At 42.1% G+C, this 21,139-nt stretch overlaps 1 protein-coding gene across 6 annotated transcripts in view; it reads left to right on the forward strand.

Annotated features, from left to right (window-relative positions):
- The window catches only part of ralgps2 (Ral GEF with PH domain and SH3 binding motif 2), a 556,829-nt gene extending 539,923 nt beyond the window's left edge, over positions 1 to 16,906 (forward strand). For 4 of the 6 annotated variants that reach the window (XM_068037884.1, XM_068037881.1, XM_068037885.1 and 1 more), the window contains 2 exons: positions 8,117 to 8,160; positions 12,459 to 16,906. In XM_068037884.1, the coding sequence (XP_067893985.1) occupies positions 8,117 to 8,155 (39 nt within the window). In that variant the 3' untranslated portion in view covers positions 8,156 to 8,160; positions 12,459 to 16,906. The remainder of the gene's footprint in view (positions 1 to 8,116; positions 8,161 to 12,458) is intronic. The other 2 variants (XM_068037883.1, XM_068037882.1) reach the window with 2 other exon arrangements.
- The last annotated feature ends 4,233 nt before the right edge of the window (positions 16,907 to 21,139 follow it).

The following is a 21,139-nucleotide window of genomic DNA, read 5'->3' on the forward strand; positions in this document are numbered from 1 at the left end:
CATCCTACTGCTGGATGCGTAGAAATTTCCTCTAATTAAATACTGGGAAGACTGAAGCCATTATCTTTGGTTTCCCCTTATAAACTTCGTTCCCTAACCACCGACTCTTTCCTTCTCCCTGGCAACTAGCTGAGGCTGAACCAGATTGTACCAGTAGAAGCAGCTTCTGGTTAGCATATTGACCTCCTTTTGTCAAAATGCTTTTTTTTTAATTAGTTGTTTTTAGTTTAGTTTAGTTTAGAGATACAGCACTGAAACAGGCCCCTTCGGCCCACCGAGTCTGTGCCGACCATCAACCACCTATTTATACTAATCCTACACTAATCCCATATTCCTACCACATCCCCACCTGTCCCTATATATTTCCCTACCACCTACCTATACTAGGGGCAATTTATAATGGCCAATTAACCTATCAACCTGCAAGTCTTTGGCATGTGAGAGGAAACCGGAGCACCCGGAGGAAACCCACTCAGACACAGGGAGAACTTGTAAACTCCGCACAGGCAGTACCCAGAATCGAACCCGGGTCCCTGGAGCTGTGAGGCTGCGGTGCTAACCACTGCGCCACTGTTGAAAATGCACATTAAAGGTATCTCTTTTGCCATCTCCTTTCCACATATGAATGGGCAATAATGCAAGAACCATGATCAACTGTCTGAAAGTAGCATAGTTTCCTATTTTGGGTTTAAAGCTTTTCACCTCAACAACTTTTGACTCTTTAAAACCAAAGTCAGTCCATGACTTAATTATGCAGCTTTCTGCTGAAATGATAATTTGGAGACTATGCACTAATAACAGCACTGTTCTTAACAGGAACACCAAGCACTAGGACCTGGGTTATGGTAAAGAGTTGTTTGCCACTTTATCATTACACATTTGTATGGATCCCTTAGTAAAGCATGTTTCGTTTCTCTCTATATGCTGGTGACAGTAACCTCTCCACATTCGCATAGCCCGCTGACATTCACTTGGCTCATAACGAAGAATGCCCACTTGGACAGGACACCAGAGGGCTGATGGTGCCTGTCAATCCACACCTCAGCCCAAGTTGGTGACTTGCAAGGATAAATTGGAAAGTTTAAAAAGTTGTTTTCTAAATGTCACTGGCTGAAAGTTGCCAGAATTTGCAACCTGGCATAGTAAGGCAAACTTTATTAAATATTGCAATTACATAAAGAATAATTGCCAAATGCCCATGTAATATGATGGTAAATGTGTTAGAGTTAGGCCTGGAATTGGTTTTAATAGCCAGCATTTTTAGAAGCCCAGCACATTATCAGATTCTGTAATATTGTCAGACAGGTGTCAGCCATGGCTCAGAGGTAGCAGTCTCGCCTCAGTCAGAAGGTTGTGGGTTCAAGACCCACTCCAGAGCACAAAATCTAGGCTGGCACTCCAGTGCAATACTGAGCGAGTGCTGCAATGTTGGAGGAAACGTCTTTCAGATGCGATGTTAAACCGGGGCCCTGTCAGGTGAATATAAAAGATCCCGTGGTGTTATTTTAAAGAACAGCAGGGGAGCTCTCTCTGGTGTCGTTGCCAAATTTATCCCTTAACCAACTTCATTAAAACAGATTATCGGGTTGTTATCCCTTTGTTGTCTGTGGGACCTTGCTGTGAGCAAATTGGCCTTTCTTCCATTACAGCAATTACTCCACTTCATTGGCTGTAAAACACTTTGGGCTGTTTGAATATAAATGTAAGTTTGTTCCTTTATATCTGCGAGCTCGGGAAGAGAGAATGTTTCAGAACTTGAATATCGACTATTAACAACGGATTTGTAAATTCGGGCAGTACCTAGACTTGCTTGAACAGTTTTTATATGTGTGGAATACTATCACAATGGGATTGGGGAGTGCCCCCAAAAGTCTTTTTTTACAAGTGGACCCATATAATCCTGGACAAGATCATATGTCTGCATTTCTAAGTGATAGAAGTTCAACTTCTTCATCTAATTGCACTTGACTCACACTAGGCTACTCATGTTGTAAGAACGCTAGAAATGTTGATGCGAGAGTAGGAATCTTCACAGCAGCTTCTTGCATCAGTAACTTCAGTTTTCCAAAAGTTTGTTTCCATCTAAGTTAGAATGTTGCAGCTCTGATTGACAGGCTAGAGAAAAAATGTTTCTTGATTCCTGAATTCAGTGGAAATACGAATGATAGAGACCAATGCACTTGATAAGGTGGCCTACCTATGGCAGTTCATCCTCTCCAGCATCAAAGATATATGGCTGGGATCTCAGTCCTTTAAATAAGATTAGGAATGCAGCACACGATAAGACTGTTAAGACTTGGAGCAGACCTTGATGTGTATAATTAGAATATAAAATCTGCAAAGGCATCTCAGCATGCAACATCAATGTTGCTACTTTGGAAAATATGTCCTAGACAGTCTAATCAAGTGGAACTCCTTCAGATGCAGCACGTCAAACATAGAGCGAGTCATTTTCACCTTCACTACCCAAGTGGGATTCTCCCGGAGCGTATCACTCGCCCACAGTCCTATTTGCCCAATTTTCCTTTCCATTGAAAATGAATCATCACCCACTGAACTGGGATTGCTGGAGATTATACTTTTGGAAATCTTTTTACCTTTTGGTACCCAAGTACAATTTCTGTAATTCCAGTAATTTAAACTAATACCAGGATTAATCTTGGAAGACATTAGTCCTTGTCTTTGGTTTTATGATATAATTACATTCCCAATATACAAACCCTTTCACCCGGATAGTGTCCAGGTTTAGAATTCAGCTTTCCATCAGGAAATGGCAGACATGAGGCTCCAAAAATGGGGATATCCAAAGATCTTTTTGCTGTAGAAAAGAACAGCCAAAAAATATATGCTACCCTTATAAAGAAAGATATGAAATCTCGAGATTTGTGTGTGTTATTTTCCTTTCCTTCTGGCAAAAGCAAGGGAAATGAAAACTTCATGGTTGCTTCATATTGACCAAGAAAAACATGGCTCCATCTGCCTTTTGAAGTCCTCTGTGGTTTTGGTATACTTGGCATCTGCCCCAATATAGGGAAGTGTTTTCTAGTTGCTGAAAGAGACTGCAACAATCGGCATTTACTGCCAGGGCTTATTTGATTTTATGGCTTCTAGAAGCCACCACTCAGAATCTTAACAGCAAAAGGAAATATATGTCATTTAATTGTGATTCATTTCGGGAGCACATGTGAATGCCAAAGTTTATGAGGAGACATATGAAAGATAGGACTAATCATCGAATCCTTAAATTTGTCACAGAACCTTACTATGGCCTTTCACAAACCAAGTTTCCTCTCTCTGCTCTTTTTTCATGTGATATGTTCCTTAAGTAGAAAATTGCCTGTCGAAGCAGATGTTGGACACCCCTTGATTAGTATGTGAATTCATTGGGTGATTTAGTCCTTTAACATCTTACATTGTCTGATTTAAGGTTGGAGCAGTGCTGAACTCTCTTTAGTATATCTAGTTCAAGAAATCACTATTCTGTCTTCTCTGGTCCAAGTAAATTTCAAAAAATGAAGATTCTATTATGTGGATACAACAGCTTTCAACTTGGTGAGGAGACACAAAATGTATTGAGTAATTTATTGAATTTGTAAATAATAAATGTAATACTACTTTTATGGCCAGGTGAGGAGGGGGTCTCAGGCTCCTCTCTTGCCCTTCCTCTTATTTGACCGCAACAGGGTTTATTCCTTTTAAACAGTGGTTGTGCTTACCACCTCTGTGAGTGTTTTACCTTTTTACCTTTACTATGATCATGAAAGAACCAATTGGACAGTTTTTCTTGAGTTTAAACAAGAAAGAGGTAAGTTTATTATACTTAACACTCTAACCCCGATTTTAAAATACTAAAAAAAAACACTACACATTCTCTCACACACATTCACATGAGAATCACACATACACAAATAGAGAGGGAAAAATAGATTTGGTGGTTGGATTACAGTCCAGAATAAATGGAACTTAAATAAAGTAGTCCTCGGCTGAAGCTGTATTCTTGACGTCTTTGCTGGTCAAAGTGCACTTTGTGGTTGGCCTACTTTTCTCAGGGTTTTCTTGAAGGCAGAATTATAGGTGGCTCTCTTCCCCTGAACACTGGCTGTAGCATTTTGTAGGCGTGGAGGGTCCACAGTCGCAGATGGTTTTCAAACTTGATGTTTTCTGGGAAGAAAGGGAAGCACGCAGCTTTCTCAGCTGCTGAAGTCTCAGTTACTCCTTGTCTTCTGTGAGTGTAACAAAACTCCTATTTTTGCAGAGTTGGACAGTCACATGGTTCTCTCAATCCTCTTTGTTTTTAATGAGATGCAAGCTTCAGAATTGGCTCCAGAGATTCCAGGATGCCAATATTTGCACACGGAGGAGTTTGCTCTTTCGAAGTCAATGTGTCAGGATGGCCTTGACTGTCGTGCTAATGAAGCAATCCTAGGTAATTCAATTACTCAGAGCAAGCCATTGTTCTGGGTTCAGGGCTTCTCACACTTCTGTCTGCAGTTCAATCTCCTGGTACTTCAAATGCAAATTGCGGTGTCCATCTTGGCAGCTAGTTTTTTAAAAGTTAACTTGTAGGATTTTTGCATTAAAAGTCTAATGTAAGTTTCCAACCGATGAAATTAATAAATCTCATTTGGCATATGGGGTTTTCTTGACACTACGTAAACCCATCACCATGCATTTAGGTGGCTTCTCAAGGTATTGCCTTTAATAGCACTAAGAGATCCCCTGTTAAAAGTCAAGTCTAATCCCCAAAAACAATAACTCCTGTGAGGACATTTCTGCCAAATGATATTTGCAAGCCTACCATGCAGAATAAATCCCTTTCTTTGACAAAACAACTTTGCTTGGATTTGGCAGTGCTGTATTAGATTTTGGAACTTTTCTTCATGCTACAAGGGGGGAAATGACTAAGAAAGTGAGTAATAAAAGCAAAATACTGCGGATGCTGGAAATCTGAAATAAAAACAAGAAATGCTGGAACCACTCAGCAGGTCTGGCAGCATCTGTGGAAAGAGAAGCAGAGTTAACGTTTCGGGTCAGTGACCCTTCTTCGGAACTGACAAATATTAAAAATGTCACAGGTTATAAGCAAATGAGGTGGGGGTGGGGCAAGAGATAACAAAGGAGAAGGTGCAGATTGGACAAGGCCACATAGCTAACCAAAAGGTCATGGAGCAAAGGCAAACAATATGTTAATGGTGTGTTGCAAGACAAAGCATTAGTACAGAATAGGTGTTAACGGACTGAATATTGAACAGCAGCAAGTGCAAACATGAAAAAAAACAGTGGGTAAGTAAACTGAACAAACTAAGATGAAATGAAATAAATGCAAAAAAGGTTGTAAAAAATGTAAAAAAGAAAACAAGAAGAAAAAAGAAAAATCAACTAAAAATGAAAGTAAAATGGGGGGCTGTCATGCTCTGAAATTATTGAACTCAATGTTCAGTCCGGTAGTGTTCAGGCTGTAGTGTGCCTAATCGGTAGATGAGATGCTGTTCCTCGAGCTTGCGTTGATGTTCACTGGAAGACTGCAGCAATCCCAGGACAGAGATGTGAGCATGAGAGCAGGGGGGAGTGTTGAAATGGCAAGCAACCGGAAGCTCAGGGTCCTGCTTGCGGACCGAGCGGAGGTGTTCCGCAAAACGGCCACCCAGTCTGCGCTTGGTCACCCCAATGTAGAGGCGACCACATTGTGAGCAGCGAATACAGTATACTACATTGAAAGAAGTACAAGTAAATCGCTGCTTCACCTGAAAGGAGTGTTTGGGGCCTGGGATAGTGAGGAGAGAGGAGGTAAATGGGCAGGTATTACACCTCCTGCGATTGCAGGGGAAGATGCCATGGGATGGGGACGAGGTGGTGGGGGTAATGGAGGAGTGGACCAGGGTGTCGTGGAGGGAACGGTCCCTTCGGAATGCTGACGGGAAGGGAGGGGCAGATGCGTTTGGTAGTGGCATCACGTTGGAAATGGCGGAGGATGATCCTTTGGATATGGAGGCTGATGGGGTGGAAAGTGAGGACAAGGGGAACCCTGTCACGGTTCAGGGGGGGAGGGGAAGGGTTGAGGGCAGAGGTACGGGAAATGGGCCGGACACGGTTGAGGGCCCTGTCAACAACAATGGGGGGGAATCCTCGGTTGAGGAAAAAGGAGGTCATACCAGAAGCACTGTCATGGAAGGTAGCATCATCAGAGCAGATGCGTCGAAGACTGAGAAACTGGGAGAATGAAATGGAGTCCTTACAGGAGGTAGGGTGTGAAGAAGTGTAGTCGAGGTAGCTGTGGGAGTCGGTGGGCTTATAATGGATATTAGTAGACAACCTATCCCCAGAGATGGAGACAGTGAAGTCGAGAAAGGGAAGGGAAGTGTCAGAGATGGATCATGTAAAAGTGAGAAAAGGGTGGAAATTGGAAGCAAAGTTGATAAAGTTTTCCAGTTCGGGGCGGGAGCAGGAAACGGCACCGATACAGTCATCAATGTACCGGAAAAAGAGTTGAGGGAGGGAGCCTGAGTAGCACTGGAACAAAGAATGCTCGACATATCCCACAAAAAGACAGGCATAACTAGGACCCATGCGGGTACCCATAGCGACACCTTTTACTTGAAGGAAGTGCGTGTTGAAGGAGAAGTTGTTCAATGTGAGAACAAGTTCAGCCAGGCGGAGGAGGGTGGTGGTGGATGGGGACTGGTTGGGCCTCTGTTCCAGGAAGAAGCGGAGAGCCCTCAAACCATCCTGGTGGGGGATGGAGGTGTAGAGCGATTGGACGTCCATAGTGAAGAGGAGGCGGTTGGGACCAGAAAACTAATTTCCAGTTTCCTGGTCCCAATGATAAGCCCACCGACTCCCACAGCTACCTTGACTACACTTCTTCACACCCTACCTCTTGTAAGGACTCCATTCCATTCTCCCAGTTTCTCCGTCTTCGACGCATCTGCTCTGATGATGCTACCTTCCATGACAGTGCTTCTGGTATGACCTCCTTTTTCCTCAACCGAGGATTCCCCCCCACTGTTGTTGACAGGGCCCTCAACCGTGTCCGGCCCATTTCCGTACCTCTGCCCTCAACCCTTCCCCTCCCCCCCAGAACCGTGACAGGGTTCCCCTTGTCCTCACTTTCCACCCCATCAGCCTCCATATCCAAAGGATCATCCTCCGCCATTTCCGCCACCTCCAGCGTGATGCCACTACCAAACGCATCTGCCCCTCCCTTCCCCTGTCAGCATTCTGAAGGGACCGTGACACCCTGGTCCACTCCTCCATTACCCCCACCCCCTCGTCCCCATCCCATGGCACCTTCCCCTGCAATCGCAGGAGGTGTAATACCTGCCCATTTACCTCCTCTCTCCTCACTATCCCAGGCCCCAAATACTCCTTTCAGGTGAAGCAGCGATTTACTTGTATTTCTTTCAATGTAGTATACTGTATTCGCTGCTCACAATGTGGTCTCCTTTACATTGGGGAGACCAAGCGCAGACTGGGTGGCCGTTTTTGCGGAACACCTGCACTCGGTCCGCAAGCAGGACCCTGAGCTTCCGGTTGCTTGCCATTTCAACACTCCCCCCTGCTCTCATGCTCACATCTCTGTCCTGGGATTGCTGCAGTCTTCCAGTGAACATCAACGCAAGCTCGAGGAACAGCATCTCATCTACCGATTAGGCACACTACAGCCTGCCGGACTGAACATTGAGTTCAATAATTTCAGAGCATGACAGCCCCCCATTTTACTTTCATTTTTAGTTGTTATTTCTTTTTTCTTCTTTTTTTCTTTTTTACATTTTTTACAACCTTTTTTTTTGCATTTATTTCATTTCATCTTAGTTTGTTCAGTTTGCTTACCCACTTTTTTTTTTCATGTTTGCTCTTGCTTCTGTTCAATATTCAGTCCGTTAACACCTATTCTGTACTAATGCTTTGTCTTTCAACACACCATTAACATATTGTTTGCCTTTGCTCCATGACCTTTTGGTTAGCTATGTGGCCTTGTCCAATCTGCACCTTCTCCTTTGTTATCTCTTGCCCCACCCCCACCTCACTTGCTTATAACCTGTGACATTTTTAATATTTGTCAGTTCCGAAGAAGGGTCACTGACCCGAAACGTTAACTCTGCTTCTCTTTCCACAGATGCTGCCAGACTTGCTGAGTGGTTCCAGCATTTCTTGAAGCAAGTGAGTAACTCACTGGCAAAGGCGTTGTTCTTTGAATTGAAGTTATCCACAAATTTCTCATCCTACTCCCCTTTGGGCTTGTGTTTGCAACATACAAATTATTTATTTACTAAGACAAATTTTTGTTTCACATTTGGAAAACCTTATTGATTGTTGCTAGCTCTTCTATTGAGCAAAATCTCCTGTCTGTTTCTGTTTTTCATGCTATCACGATTATTTTGAAAACTAAGCAATACAAGCAGGAGTAAGCCATTCAGCTTTGGGCTGCTTTGCCATTCAGTTGAATCATGGCTGAGTTTCTACCTCAATTCCACCTTCCTGCAGATCCCCAGATCTCTTGATTCCCTTGGTATCCAAGAATGTATTGATCTCTGTCTTGGATATATTTAACACGTGAGCATGCACAATTCTCTGGGGGTTGAGAATTCCAAAGATTTAGTACCAAATGGCCTATCCCTTATTCTGAGACTGTGACCGCCGCCCCCTAGTTCTTCAGTTCCCAGCTAGTGGAAAAAGTAGGGAAATAAGTAGCACACAGATACCATATGAACATGAAGCACTGAGAAGTGTTGTTGTAATAAAGCTTCTGTGCCCAAAATTCTTTATTTCTGCTATGTTTTAGCTTGTGGGGCGTTCCTTGAAATCAGTAATCAAAAAGCCTAATGGAGTGTTCAGCTGCCTGGGTTATAAGCTTGGAATTCCCTCCCGAAACCTCTAAACTGCATCTCTCCCTCTCTCCTCCTTTAAAACATTCCTTAAAACCTATCTCCTTGACCAAGCTTTTGGTCACCTGTTCTAATATCTCCTTTGCGGTTTGGCGTCAAATTTTGTTTGATATCGCTCCTGTAAATTGCCTTGGGATACATTAAAGGTGCTATATAAATGCAAGTTGTTGTTGTTTATCCCAAGTGGCTTGGAATTCAAGTGAGCAAGTCATGCTTCAGTTGGCTGTAGCCTTGGTCAGATCCCATCTAGAGTACAGCATTCAGGTTTGAGAATCTCAGGAATGATATATTGGCCTTGGAAGGGCTACAATACAGGGGTAACAGACTGGCAGGTTGAGCTAAGTTAGACTCGAGCAAGCACATACTTTTGACCTGCGCGTTTATATGTAATGGGCACTTATTTTTAATGTAGCTGACACTTTCCTGGAAATCCCAACAAGTATATTCAGGGTTATTTAATGAACTGAAGTTGTTCAATAAGCTGAATAAGGTTGAGTCGAGTCATTTGGAATCTTAGAAAAAAGGTAGGGTTGTCCTATTAGCTCCCTCAGTTAGAAAGAACATCAAGAAAAAAACTGCCTATATAAAAGTTATCAATAAAAGGTTAACAACATATAGATTGTGACATTTTATTTTCCATTTGAGGAGTTGGTATAATATCTACTGTAAATATATAACTAATATATATTATCTTTTGTTAGGAACATAGAAGCAGGAATACGCCATTCAGGCCATTGAGCCTGCTCCGCCATTCAATACGATTATGGCTGATCATCCACTTCAATGCCTTTTTCCTGCAGTATTCCCATATCCCTTTATGTCATTGGTATTTAGAAATCTGTCAATCTCAACTTTAAACATATTCAATGACTGACTTCCACAGCCCTCAGGGGTAGAGAATTCCAAAGATTCATAACCCTCTGAGTAACGAAATTTCTCCTCATCTCTGTCCTAAGTGGCTTCCCCCTTATTTTGAAATTGTGTCCCCTGGTTCTAGACTCCCCAACCAGGGGAAACATCTTAGCTGCATCTACCCTGGCTATCCCTTTGAGTATTTTGTAAGTTTCAATGAGATCACCTCTCATTCTTCGAAACTCTAGAAAATACAGGCCCAGTTTCCCCAAACTCTCTCCATAGGACAGTCCCGCCATCTTGGGAACAAGTCTGGTAAACCTTCATTGCACCCCCTCTATGGCAATAATATCCTTCCTATGGTAAGGGGACCAAAACTGCACACGCTACTCCAGATGCGGTCTAACCAAGGTTCTATACAATTGAAGCAAGACTTCATTACTCCAATCCTCTTGCGATAAAGACTAACATACCATTAGCCTTCCTAATTGTTTGCTGCACCTGCATGTTAGCTTTCTTTTTTTAAATTTTTTATTTATTTAGAGATACAGCACTGAAACAGGCCCTTTGGCCCACCGAGTCTGTGCCGACCAACATCCACCCATTTATACTAATGCTACATTAATCCCATATCCCCACCATTCTCCTACCATCTACCTACACTAGGGGCAATTTAATATGGCCAATTTACTTATCAACCTGCAAGTCTTTGGCTGTGGGAGGAAACCGGAGCACCCGGCGGAAACCGACGCGGTCACAGGGAGAACTTGCAAACTCCGCACAGGCAGTACCCAGAACTGAACCCGGGTCGCTGGAGCTGTGAGGCTGCGGTGCTAACCATTGTGACGAGGACACCCAGGTCCCTTCGTACATCTACACTTTCTAATCTGTTACCATTTAAGAAATACACTGCACATCTGTTCCTCCTACCAAAATGGATAACTTCACATTTTTTCACATTATATTCCATCTGCCTTGTTCTTGCCCACTCACTAAGTCTGTCCAAATCCCCTTGAAGCTGCTTTGCATCTTCCTCACAACACACATTCCCACCGAATATTGTGTCATCTGTGAATTTAGAAATATTACATTTGGTCCCCGCATCCAAATCATTGATATACATTGCGAACAGCTGGGGCCCAAGTACTGATCCTTGCGGTACCCTACTAGTCAAGCCTGCTAACGCAAGAATGATCCATTTATTCCTACTCTCTGTTTTCTGCCTGTTAACCAATCCTTAATCCATGCCAGTATATTACCTCCTATCCCATAGGCTTTAATTTTGCTAACCAACCTCCTGTGGGGGACTTTATCAAAAGACTTCTGAAAATCCAAGTTTACTACGCCAACTGATTTCCCCTTTATCAATTTTGTTTGTGACATCCTCAAAAAACTCCCAACAGATTCTTCAAACATGATTTCCCATTCATAAAGCCATGTTGACTATGCCCAATCAGATCATTATTATCCAAGTGTCCATTTATCGCATCTTTTAGAGTAGATTCTAACATTTTCCCTATTACTGATGTATTCCGTCAATTAGTTTGATAGTTAAAAATCAAAACAAATTTTTAGGTTGATATGCTATGCTACTTTATGAAGGCAAAATAAAATTCCTGTGGTAGCACAGAAATGATCCTGTAGCTGAAATTATTAATAGAAGGTTTTCTTTTTGGTGTCCTGAGCACACTATTAGAATCTCTGGTCGAAAGCTTTATTTTTACATTTTCTTTTATTAGTGACGTCTCAGTAGAGGATTCACAATGGCAAAGCTCAGGTCTCTCCAAGTGTTGTTTTTAAATGTACAGCCTGCTAATGTAACATATCTCTTGGACAGCAGAAATATCTCAGAAAACTTTCAATCAATATTTGGTAGTGGCGCAGCGGTACTGACACTGGTACACCACAGCAGCTAGTGGAATTTAAATTCAATTAATTAATAAATTGAATTAATTAAGAAAATTCTGGAATTGAAAGATAGTCTCAGTTTTATGGCACCATTACTGTAATCGATTGTAGTAAAAACCCATCTGGTTCACTAATGTCCTTTAGAGAAGGAAATCTGCCGCCCTTACCTGGTCTGGCCTACATGTGACTCCAGACCCACAGCAATGTGGTTGACTCTTAACTGCCCTCTGAAATGGCCTAGCAAGCCATTCAGTGTCAAGGGCAATTAGGGATGGGCAACAAATGCTGGCCTTGCCAGCGATGCTCAAATCCCATGAAAGAATAATAAAAACTTCAGGCACAGCTGCCATATTTTGATTGTAACTCTTATAGTTAGAGTAAGTAAATGATGCACAGTATTCACTACAACGTGACTAGATATCTTCTTGTTAATTGTCAAAACAACAACTTGTTTGAAACCAAGATGAGATGAACAACTACAGTATGTGTGTTTCCAAGGGTACCAATTAGAAAAGTTATCGGAAAATGTGTCCATATTCCTTTACATGTTATGAATTTATTTGTCAAATAGCAAGAAGCAGTGTAATGTGTATATAAATGTTAAGATTTGAAATGTTTTTATGATCTAGGTTACAGCAGTCTAAGTGGTAGTTGGATTAAAGGTTAGTTTGTGGGGGGGGAAGGAACATGTTCATATCCTTGAGTATTACTAGAGTAACAGATTTATAATCCTAGCACTGTGGGAAATAATGGTTTTAAATCCTTAGGTCAAATAATTGTTTTGTCCAATAATTTGCAATGTTATCTCCACAGGTTCCTGCAAACTTAATGTCTTTTGAATGACTGAAGCACTGACATAATTCAAGAATTAATTTGGATACAGGCTTGATAAATGTGTGCAGTTCGTGAAAGGACCTTGTGGAAGCGTTCCAACATTTTGTTCTTTCTGTGCCAGAATTGAATCCAGGGATGTGCTTAACGTATTCGTATTCGAGCACTGACTTCACAGCACTAATCGCTAGGACTGAAAGGGGATAATGCAGTAGCCCTGGAGTAGCTGAGAAGCATTTGATAATTGATCTGAACTTCCGTGGACTGTGCATCCCAATTGCACTGACTGCCCTGTGGAACCACTGCCTTAAGCAAGAGATTTGTTACACCAAATAGTGTACACATTATATCCAGTAACGCTGGGCTTTTGATACAGAAAATCTGGCTGGATTACAGTTATTGTAGTTGACAGTTTTGGGAGAGCTTTCTTAGCTTTTTTGTGTTTTTTTTCCTTCAGCATTCATTCTGCTAATATGCTCTAGTCTAGTTAACCCATGTTGGGTGTGGAAACAGAATGAGCTATCTATGTAGTCATCAGTATTACCATGTAGAATAATTGCACATTCATAGGTTTTTAATACCTAAAATATTTTATTTTGTTTGAAAAAGTGTTTTTTTAACTGAACTGTTTTGTACCCAGCGTAATTTCCTTTTTTTTTAATTTTTACAATGTGAACATTTTCCTGTGGATTTTATCTGCTGCAATCTTGGATGAAAAAAAACCTACCTGTGGTAACTTTGTACTTTGAACATTTCGACATGCCATTTGACTATTGTATATTTTTCTCAATCTGTTACACTAATGTATACAGCTTGCTTTGAATCTCTCACATCCTGCTAACACACAGTCTGTATTCTATCAAGTAATCCTTGAAGTACTACTGAACCTGACGGTAACTTTCTAATGCTTTTTATGTGACTGCTGTCTTTTCCACAACTCTGGATGTAGTGTGTGTATGTGTGTTTACACAAGCAAATTTAAAAATCCTTTAGGTACATATTAAAGAACGTTTTCCTACTCAATAAACATCTTGCAAGTGCAAACAGCTGATGCAGCCATTGTATGCTGTTTCCACCAAATGAATATTATTGGGAGAATAGTTTAAATCATTTTCATGGAGGCATCACAAATTTGCTAATAGGGCTGAGCTAAGAAGTTCCCACATCCAGGGCCTTCGACTGTCTCAAGATCTGCGGTGGTCCTGCATGAAAACAGCTCGCTATTTTGTTTTTCTTTTCGGCTTATTTTCTAATTTTTTTTTCTCCTCCATCCAAACCAAAACATGCCATCACTTCCAATGGGTTGGTGGTAAAACATGCCAAAGCAAGTGCAATAGTGGGAGTCTAACCTGTTAACACAAGTAGTTTCTACCAGAAGTCTGAGTTGAACTTTCGTGCTGGTGCACGTCTTTTTCAGTCAGGTTTGTAACATTTGAATGTAGATTAGAACTACTCTTGAGCCATATTTATTGCTGTGTGAACCAGATGTTTTACAACTGGTCATTCTAGCATTCCTAACCATGAAATTTCACACTTCAAAAACAATACTTCACAGTACTGCTGGCTGAAATGATTATTTTGGCAATTATTAAGGGGTGCAATAAATGTATGGCTTTCAGATTAGGCAGTATATTTGTGTAGTGCAGTGGGAAAATATTGTTACAGAATGCCAGCAGATCTTTCAGTCTCCCGGTTTGCTGAATTCTTAATCTTAGCCCTATTGCTGGAGAACTTTAATGAGCATTGCCTACCACATGGATGATGAAAATTCCACCCAGGTTTCTCCAAGGGATATTGAAAAGCAAATACCCTATTACCCAGGAGAATGGAAGACACTTGTGGCAAATAGCCGTTTTTCTTTCTTTGAATGTGTCAGCAAATGATGGACACTGAAACTATGCTCAAGTAAGCAATACGAAAAGAAATCAGCTTTGGTTTTATTCTTTTTTGTTAGTGTTTTTGTCCATCAAGGGATTGCTACACCATAATTGATCTAATATAAGCTATTAATTTGGAGAATGACATTGTAGTTGATTTCTGGTCTGTTTTGATTGGTATTTGGTTGGCTGCCCAAAAACTAATTCTAAAATAGATCCCATTCAGGATGTGGAAAACAAAGGCTAGAAATTTGATTGGTTGAAGATATTTCCCTGGATCTACTGAAGGAGAATATTAAGTACAGACCCCAACGTAAGAGGAAGCTGGATGCAACATAAAATAATTCCAACCTTCTCCATTGAAACCCAAATATTAGTATCACAAAACAATGGGTGATATGGCAGAAGGTAAGAAGAAATACATTCATCATTATATGGTATTAAGGTAGAGTTTTGAGTTAATTCAGGAAAACTTGTAAGATCCTGGTTGCGGTTTTCCATCAACTGGAGTCAAAATAGTTGAGCGTATGTCTTTAAAATGCTGTTAAAAAGATGGTTCCACGGCTGCAATATGTGTCATGTTAATTGTGGTGAGTTGCAAGACTTTTTTTCTTTCACTGAAGTGCTTGAACATTGCTTTAACAATGTTTTAATAAAAATCCCCAAATAACTAAACCGTTACTATTATGTAAGCATTTTCAGCTGATAATTCTGATGTGAAATTATCACATGTACCTGTAACACATGTAGGAAGTATTCCGACAAGATTTCCATTATTAATCTGATCACTGATCTGTAATGGCTCCCTGGAACATCACCATATGGAGATGTAATATCTTTTCTCTACAAATCACTCAGAATACTTTCTGAATAAAAAAAGTCCTGTTTTCTAGTAACTGAAATTTCTCATATTCAAAATGAAGTTTTAAACAGTCAAAAATCTCTTTAAAAAAAAAAATTGTAATGGGAAAATCTGCTGGATTTTTTTTTAAATATTTCCCACCTTGTCACTGGCATCTCACCACTGATTGAGCTGTAACACAGCTGTCTTCTATCTCTCACCTACTCCAGCTCAGATTCTACTTTTTAAAAATTTGTAACTTTCTCATATATCATGTATTTTTAGATTTTACACATTAGAATCAACCAGGAGCCTCCCCAACAAAATTGATTACTTGCTTCACTTTGCTCTCACCCCCGACTCTGTGGGTCCTAATTGTGGCCTGCTATCAATGCATCTTCTTTAATTTCTTATTTACTGTTAAACATGTAGATAACGTATGCTACAGTTTCTACTTTAAGTATATAATTTTTATTTCCTACATTACAACAGTGACAAACCTCAAAAGTACTTAATTGACTGTAAAGTGCTTTGGGACATCCTGAGGTCATAAAAGATGCTATATAAATAAATGCCAGCTGTTTTTTTGTTTCATGCCAGTAAAATGTTGCCATTAGCGCTATTGACTCCAAATTGGTATTGTAACCTTCAAACTTTTCACCCTGCTCCCTAGCCTCAGTACAATATCACTCAGTCTTTTGCTTTCCTCCCATCCTGCTAACTCTATTGGCCCAACCTGTCCCTGCCTGATATAACTCCCTGTTGGTTGTTTTCTATGGCCACATTAACACCATTGTTTCTTCTCCCATCTGGCCCAAAATAGTTCCCTAATGTCTGCTTGTTATTGCCCTGCTAATGAGAAAGTGGAGGCAGCCAAGAAAGGAGCTTTGAGAGATTCCGGAGGTAATGACGATAACCCATTGCTGGAGATGCTTTGACCAGTCAGGTAGGTAAGAATGGAGCAAAGTAGTGCCACCAAGCTGAACAACAGAGGAGGGTCGTTAGTGGGGGATGATATTTAAATAATGTGAAAAGCAACAGAGAGGTTGAGAAGGGATATTTCATCACAGCCACAGATAATGTTGTTGGTGACTGCTTAGAGCCATTTTATTTCTGAGGATGAAAACCTGATTGGAAAGATGGACATGGTAATTACAGGAGAGATGGGCATGGAATTGGGATGTGACAACATGTTCAAGGATTTTGTAGAAGAAAAGTTGGAGATGGCGTGATAGTTTGCCATGGTGGTAGTTTTGGGGGGCAATGATGATGCCAGATGTCAGCTTGGATACTAAGCTGAATTATCTAGAGTAGATGTTGAAATCACAACCTTCTGAACCAGCGTTCTACTGTTGACCCAAGGCTGAAATTTGCCTTGTGAATCCCTTTCTCATCACTCTTCATGCAACTACTTTTTCTTTGTCTTTTTCACACTTTGTTTGCATAGCCTTCAATTTTTTTGAAAAATCTCACAGTATATTAATAGCTCCCAAAAAGAATGGCATCACACCACAAAAGGATGCATTTTCCCATAAGGGTCAGGAATTGTCTGAATGATGCAAATTAAGACTGCAATACATAATAGCATACTAAATATGTTTTTCATGAAAGCATTTTGTGCTATATTACATTTCTACTGTTACTGACAATTTATCAGATATGCCTGTTGTGTAATCCTATGCCATTTACAACCAGCAAGAAATTAAATACAAACAAGTCCATATGCAGATTATTGCGGCAGAGTTTCTACCTTGCGCGCAATTGAGCAATGACGCACTAAATCCGCTTGAAATTGTGCTGTTTAGGTTACACTTCAAGCTTTCACTAAAATTAATTTGCAAAAATGCAAATGTATTATCTTCCAGCATAATGAAACACAATTGTTTCTTTCCACTAAAGAGCATTCATGTATTAAGAGTGGAAACCTGGTGCATTTTTATTAATACAGCCCTCTGAAATGGCCTAGCAAGCCACTCAATAGTATCAAACCACTAAAGAAAAGTCAAATAAAAATAAAATTGGATGGACCATCTGGCATCGACAAAGGCACACCTAGCTGAGTCGACCCTGCAAAATCTTCCTCACTAACACTTGGGGACTTGTGTCAAAATTGGGAGAGCTGTCCCACAGACAAGTCAAGCAACAGCTGACATAGTCATACTCACTGAATTATATCTTATAGCCAATGCCCCAGACTCATCCATAACCATCCCTGGGTATGTCCTGTGCCACCAACACGACAGAGCCACCAGAGACCACACCCTCCCTCAGCTGATGAGTTACTCCTCCATGTTGAGCACCACTTGGAAGAAGCACTAAGGGTAGTAACAGCACAGAATGCAACCTGGGTTGGAGATGTCAATGTCCATCACCAAGAGTGCCTTGGTAGCCATACTGACTGAGTCCTGAAGGACATATCTTCCAGATTGGGCCTGTGGCAGGTGGTGAGAGAACCAACCAGAGGTGGAAACCTACTTGACCTCAGCCTCACCAATCTACCTGTTGCAAATGCATCTGTCCATGAAGGTATTGGTAGGAGTCCTTGTGGAGATGAAGTGCCAACCTGGTGAAGCTACAACGCAGGACTACATGTATGCTAAATAGAAGAAGCAGTATGCTATAGAAGAGCTAAGCGATACCACAGCCAATGGATCAGATCAAAGCTCTGCAGTCCTGCCATATCCAGTCGTGAATGGTGGTGGACAATTAAACAACTAACTGGAGGAGACTCCAAAAATATGTCCATACTCAAAGATGAGAGAGCTGAGCACATCAATGCAAAAGACGGAAGCATTTGCAACCATATTTAGAAGTGCTGAGCGGATGATCCATTTCAGCCTCCTCCTGAGGCCCCACCATTATAGTTGCCAATCTTCAGACAATTCGATTCACTCCACATGATATCAACAAATGGCAGAGTGCACAAGATACAGCAAAGATTATGGGCCCTGACAACATCCTGGCTGTAGTGCTGAAGACTTGTGCCCTAGAACTAGCCATGCCCTTAGCCAAGCTGTCCCAGTATAGCTACAACATTGGCATCTACCTGATCATGTGGAAAATTGCCCAGGTATGTCCTGTTCACAAAAAGCAGGACAAATCCAATCTGGCAAATTACCGTCCCATCAGTCCACTCTTAATCATCAGCAAAGTGATGGAAGGTGCCATTGACAGTGCTATCAAGCGGCACTTACTCAGTAATAACCTGCTCACCAATGCTCATTTTGGGTTCCACCAGGGCCACTCCAGACCTCATTGCAGAATTGGTCCAACATGGACAAAAGAGATGAATTCCAGAGATGAGGTGAAAGTAACTGCCCTTAACTTCAAGGCAGCATTTGACTGAGTGTGGTATCAAGGAGCCCTAGCAAAATTGAAGCCAATGGGAGTCAGGGAGAAAACTCTCCACTGGTTTGAGTCATACCTTGCACAAAAGAAGATGGTTGTGATTTTTGGAGGCCAATCATCTCAGCTCCAGGAGTTCCAAAGGGTTGTGTCCTAGGGCCAACCATTTTCAGCTATTTCATCAGTGACCTTCCCTCCATCATAAAGTCAGAAGGGATGTTCGCTGATGTAGTGCAGTGTGCAGAAGCATTCACAAATTCTCAAATACTGAAGCAATCTGTGTCATTATGCAGCAAGACCTAGACAACATTCAGGCTTGGGCTGATAAGTGGCAAGTAACATTTGCATCATACAAGTGCCAAGCAATGACCATCTCCAACAAAAGAGAATCTAACCATCTCCCCTTGACATTCAATGGCATTACCATTGCTGAATCCGCCACCATCGACATCTTGGGTGTCACCAATGACCAGAAACTTAACTGGACCAGCCGTATAAATACTGTGGCTACAAGCGAGGTCAGAGGCTGGGAATTCTGTGGCAAGTAACTCACCTCCTGACTCCCCAAAGCCTGTCCGCCATCTATAAGGCACAAGTCAGGAGTGTGATGGAATACTCTCCAATTGCCTGTATGAGTGTAGCTCCAACAACACTCAAGAAGCTCAACAACATCCAGGACAAAGCAGCCTGCTTGATTGGCACCTCATCCACCACCTTCGATATTCACTTCCTCTATCACTGGCGCACAGTGGCAGCAGTGTGTACTGTATACAAGATGCACTGCAGCAACTCGCCAAGCCTCCTTCAAGAGCACCACCTCTACCACCTAGAAGGACAAGGGCAACAGACACATGGGAAGACAACCTCCTACAAGTTTCCCTCCAAGCCACACACCATCCCAACTTGGAAATATATTGCCATTCCTTCGCTCTCACTGGGTCAAAAACCTGGAACTCCCTTCCTAACAGTACTGTGAGTGTACCTACACCAGATGGACTGGAGTGGTTCAAGATGACAGCTGGCTCCAGCACGGGTGGAACTCAAACAGATGCGGCCTCCGTTCCCGCGCTGCGTCTCCTATCCACCGGCATCACGCGAGGGGGCAGCCAATTAGCGGTCCTGCGGCGTAACTGAGACCTGAATCGGCTGGTGCGGGCGGGAAGATATACATCAGGGGGGGCGGAGCCACATCCAGGAATGTCTGAAGTAAATCTGCATCCTCATTGGCTACAGGTGAGATCCCAGAGGACTGGAGAATAGCCAATGTTGTTCCTTTGTTTAAGAAGGGTAGCAAGGATAATCCAGGAAATTATCAGCCGGTGAGCTTTACGTCAGTGGTAGGGAAATTATTAGAGAGGATTCTTCGGGACAGGATTTACTCCCATTTGGAAACAAATGAACTTATTAGCGAGAGGCAGCATGGTTTTGTGAAGGGAAGGTCGTGTCTAACTAATTTAATTGAGTTTTTTGAGGAAGTGACAAAGATGATTGATGGAGGAAGGGCAGTGGATGTTATCTATATGGACTTCAGTAAAGCCTTTGACAAGGTCCCTCATGGCAGACTGGTACAAAAGGTGAAGTCACACGGGATCAGAGGTGAGCTGGCAAGATGGACACAGAACTGGCTCAGTCATAGAAGACAGAGGGTAGCAGTGGAAGGGTGCTTTTCTGAATGGAGGGATGTGACTAGTGGTGTTCCGCAGGGATCAGTGCTGGGACCTTTGCTGTTTGTAGTATATATAAATGATTTGGAGGAAAATGTAGCTGGTCTGATTAGTAAGTTTGCGGACGACACAAAGGTTGGTGGAGTTGCGGACAGTGATGAGGATTGTCAGAGGATACAGCAGGATATAGATCGGTTGGAGACTTGGGCGGAGAAATGGCAGATGGAGTTTAATCCGGACAAATGTGAGGTAATGCATTTTGGAAGGTCTAATGCAGGTGGGAGGTATACAGTAAATGGCAGAACCCTTAGGAGTATTGACAGGCAGAGAGATCTGGGCGTACAGGTCCACAGGTCATTGAAAGTGGCAACGCAGGTGGATAAGGTAGTCAAGAAGGCATTCGGCATGCTTGCCTTCATCGGTCGGGGCATAGAGTATAAAAATTGGCAAGTCATGCTGCAGCTGTACAGAACTTTAGTTAGGCCACACTTAGATTATTGCGTGCAATTCTGGTCGCCACACTACCAGAAGGACGTGGAGGCTTTGGAGAGGGTACAGAAGAGGTTTACTAGGATGTTGCCTGGTCTGGAGGGCATTAGCTATGAGGAGAGGTTGAATAAACTCGGATTGTTTTCACTGGAACGACGGAGGTGGAGAGGCGACATGATAGAGGTTTACAAAGTTATGAGCGGCATGGACAGAGTGGATAGTCAGAAGCTTTTTCCCAGAGTGGAAGAGTCAATTACTAGGGGGCATAGGTTTAAGGTGAGAGGGGCAAAGTTTAGAGGGGATGTGTGAGGCAAGTCCTTTACACAGAGGGTGGTGAGTGCCTGGAACTTGCTGCCGGGGAGGTGGTGGAAGCAGATACGATAGCGACGTTTAAGAGGCATCTTGACAAATATATGAATAGGATGGGAATAGAGGGAAATGGTCCTC

This window comes from Heterodontus francisci, chromosome 8, assembly GCF_036365525.1.
Source record: "Heterodontus francisci isolate sHetFra1 chromosome 8, sHetFra1.hap1, whole genome shotgun sequence".
Lineage (NCBI taxonomy): Eukaryota > Metazoa > Chordata > Chondrichthyes > Heterodontiformes > Heterodontidae > Heterodontus > Heterodontus francisci.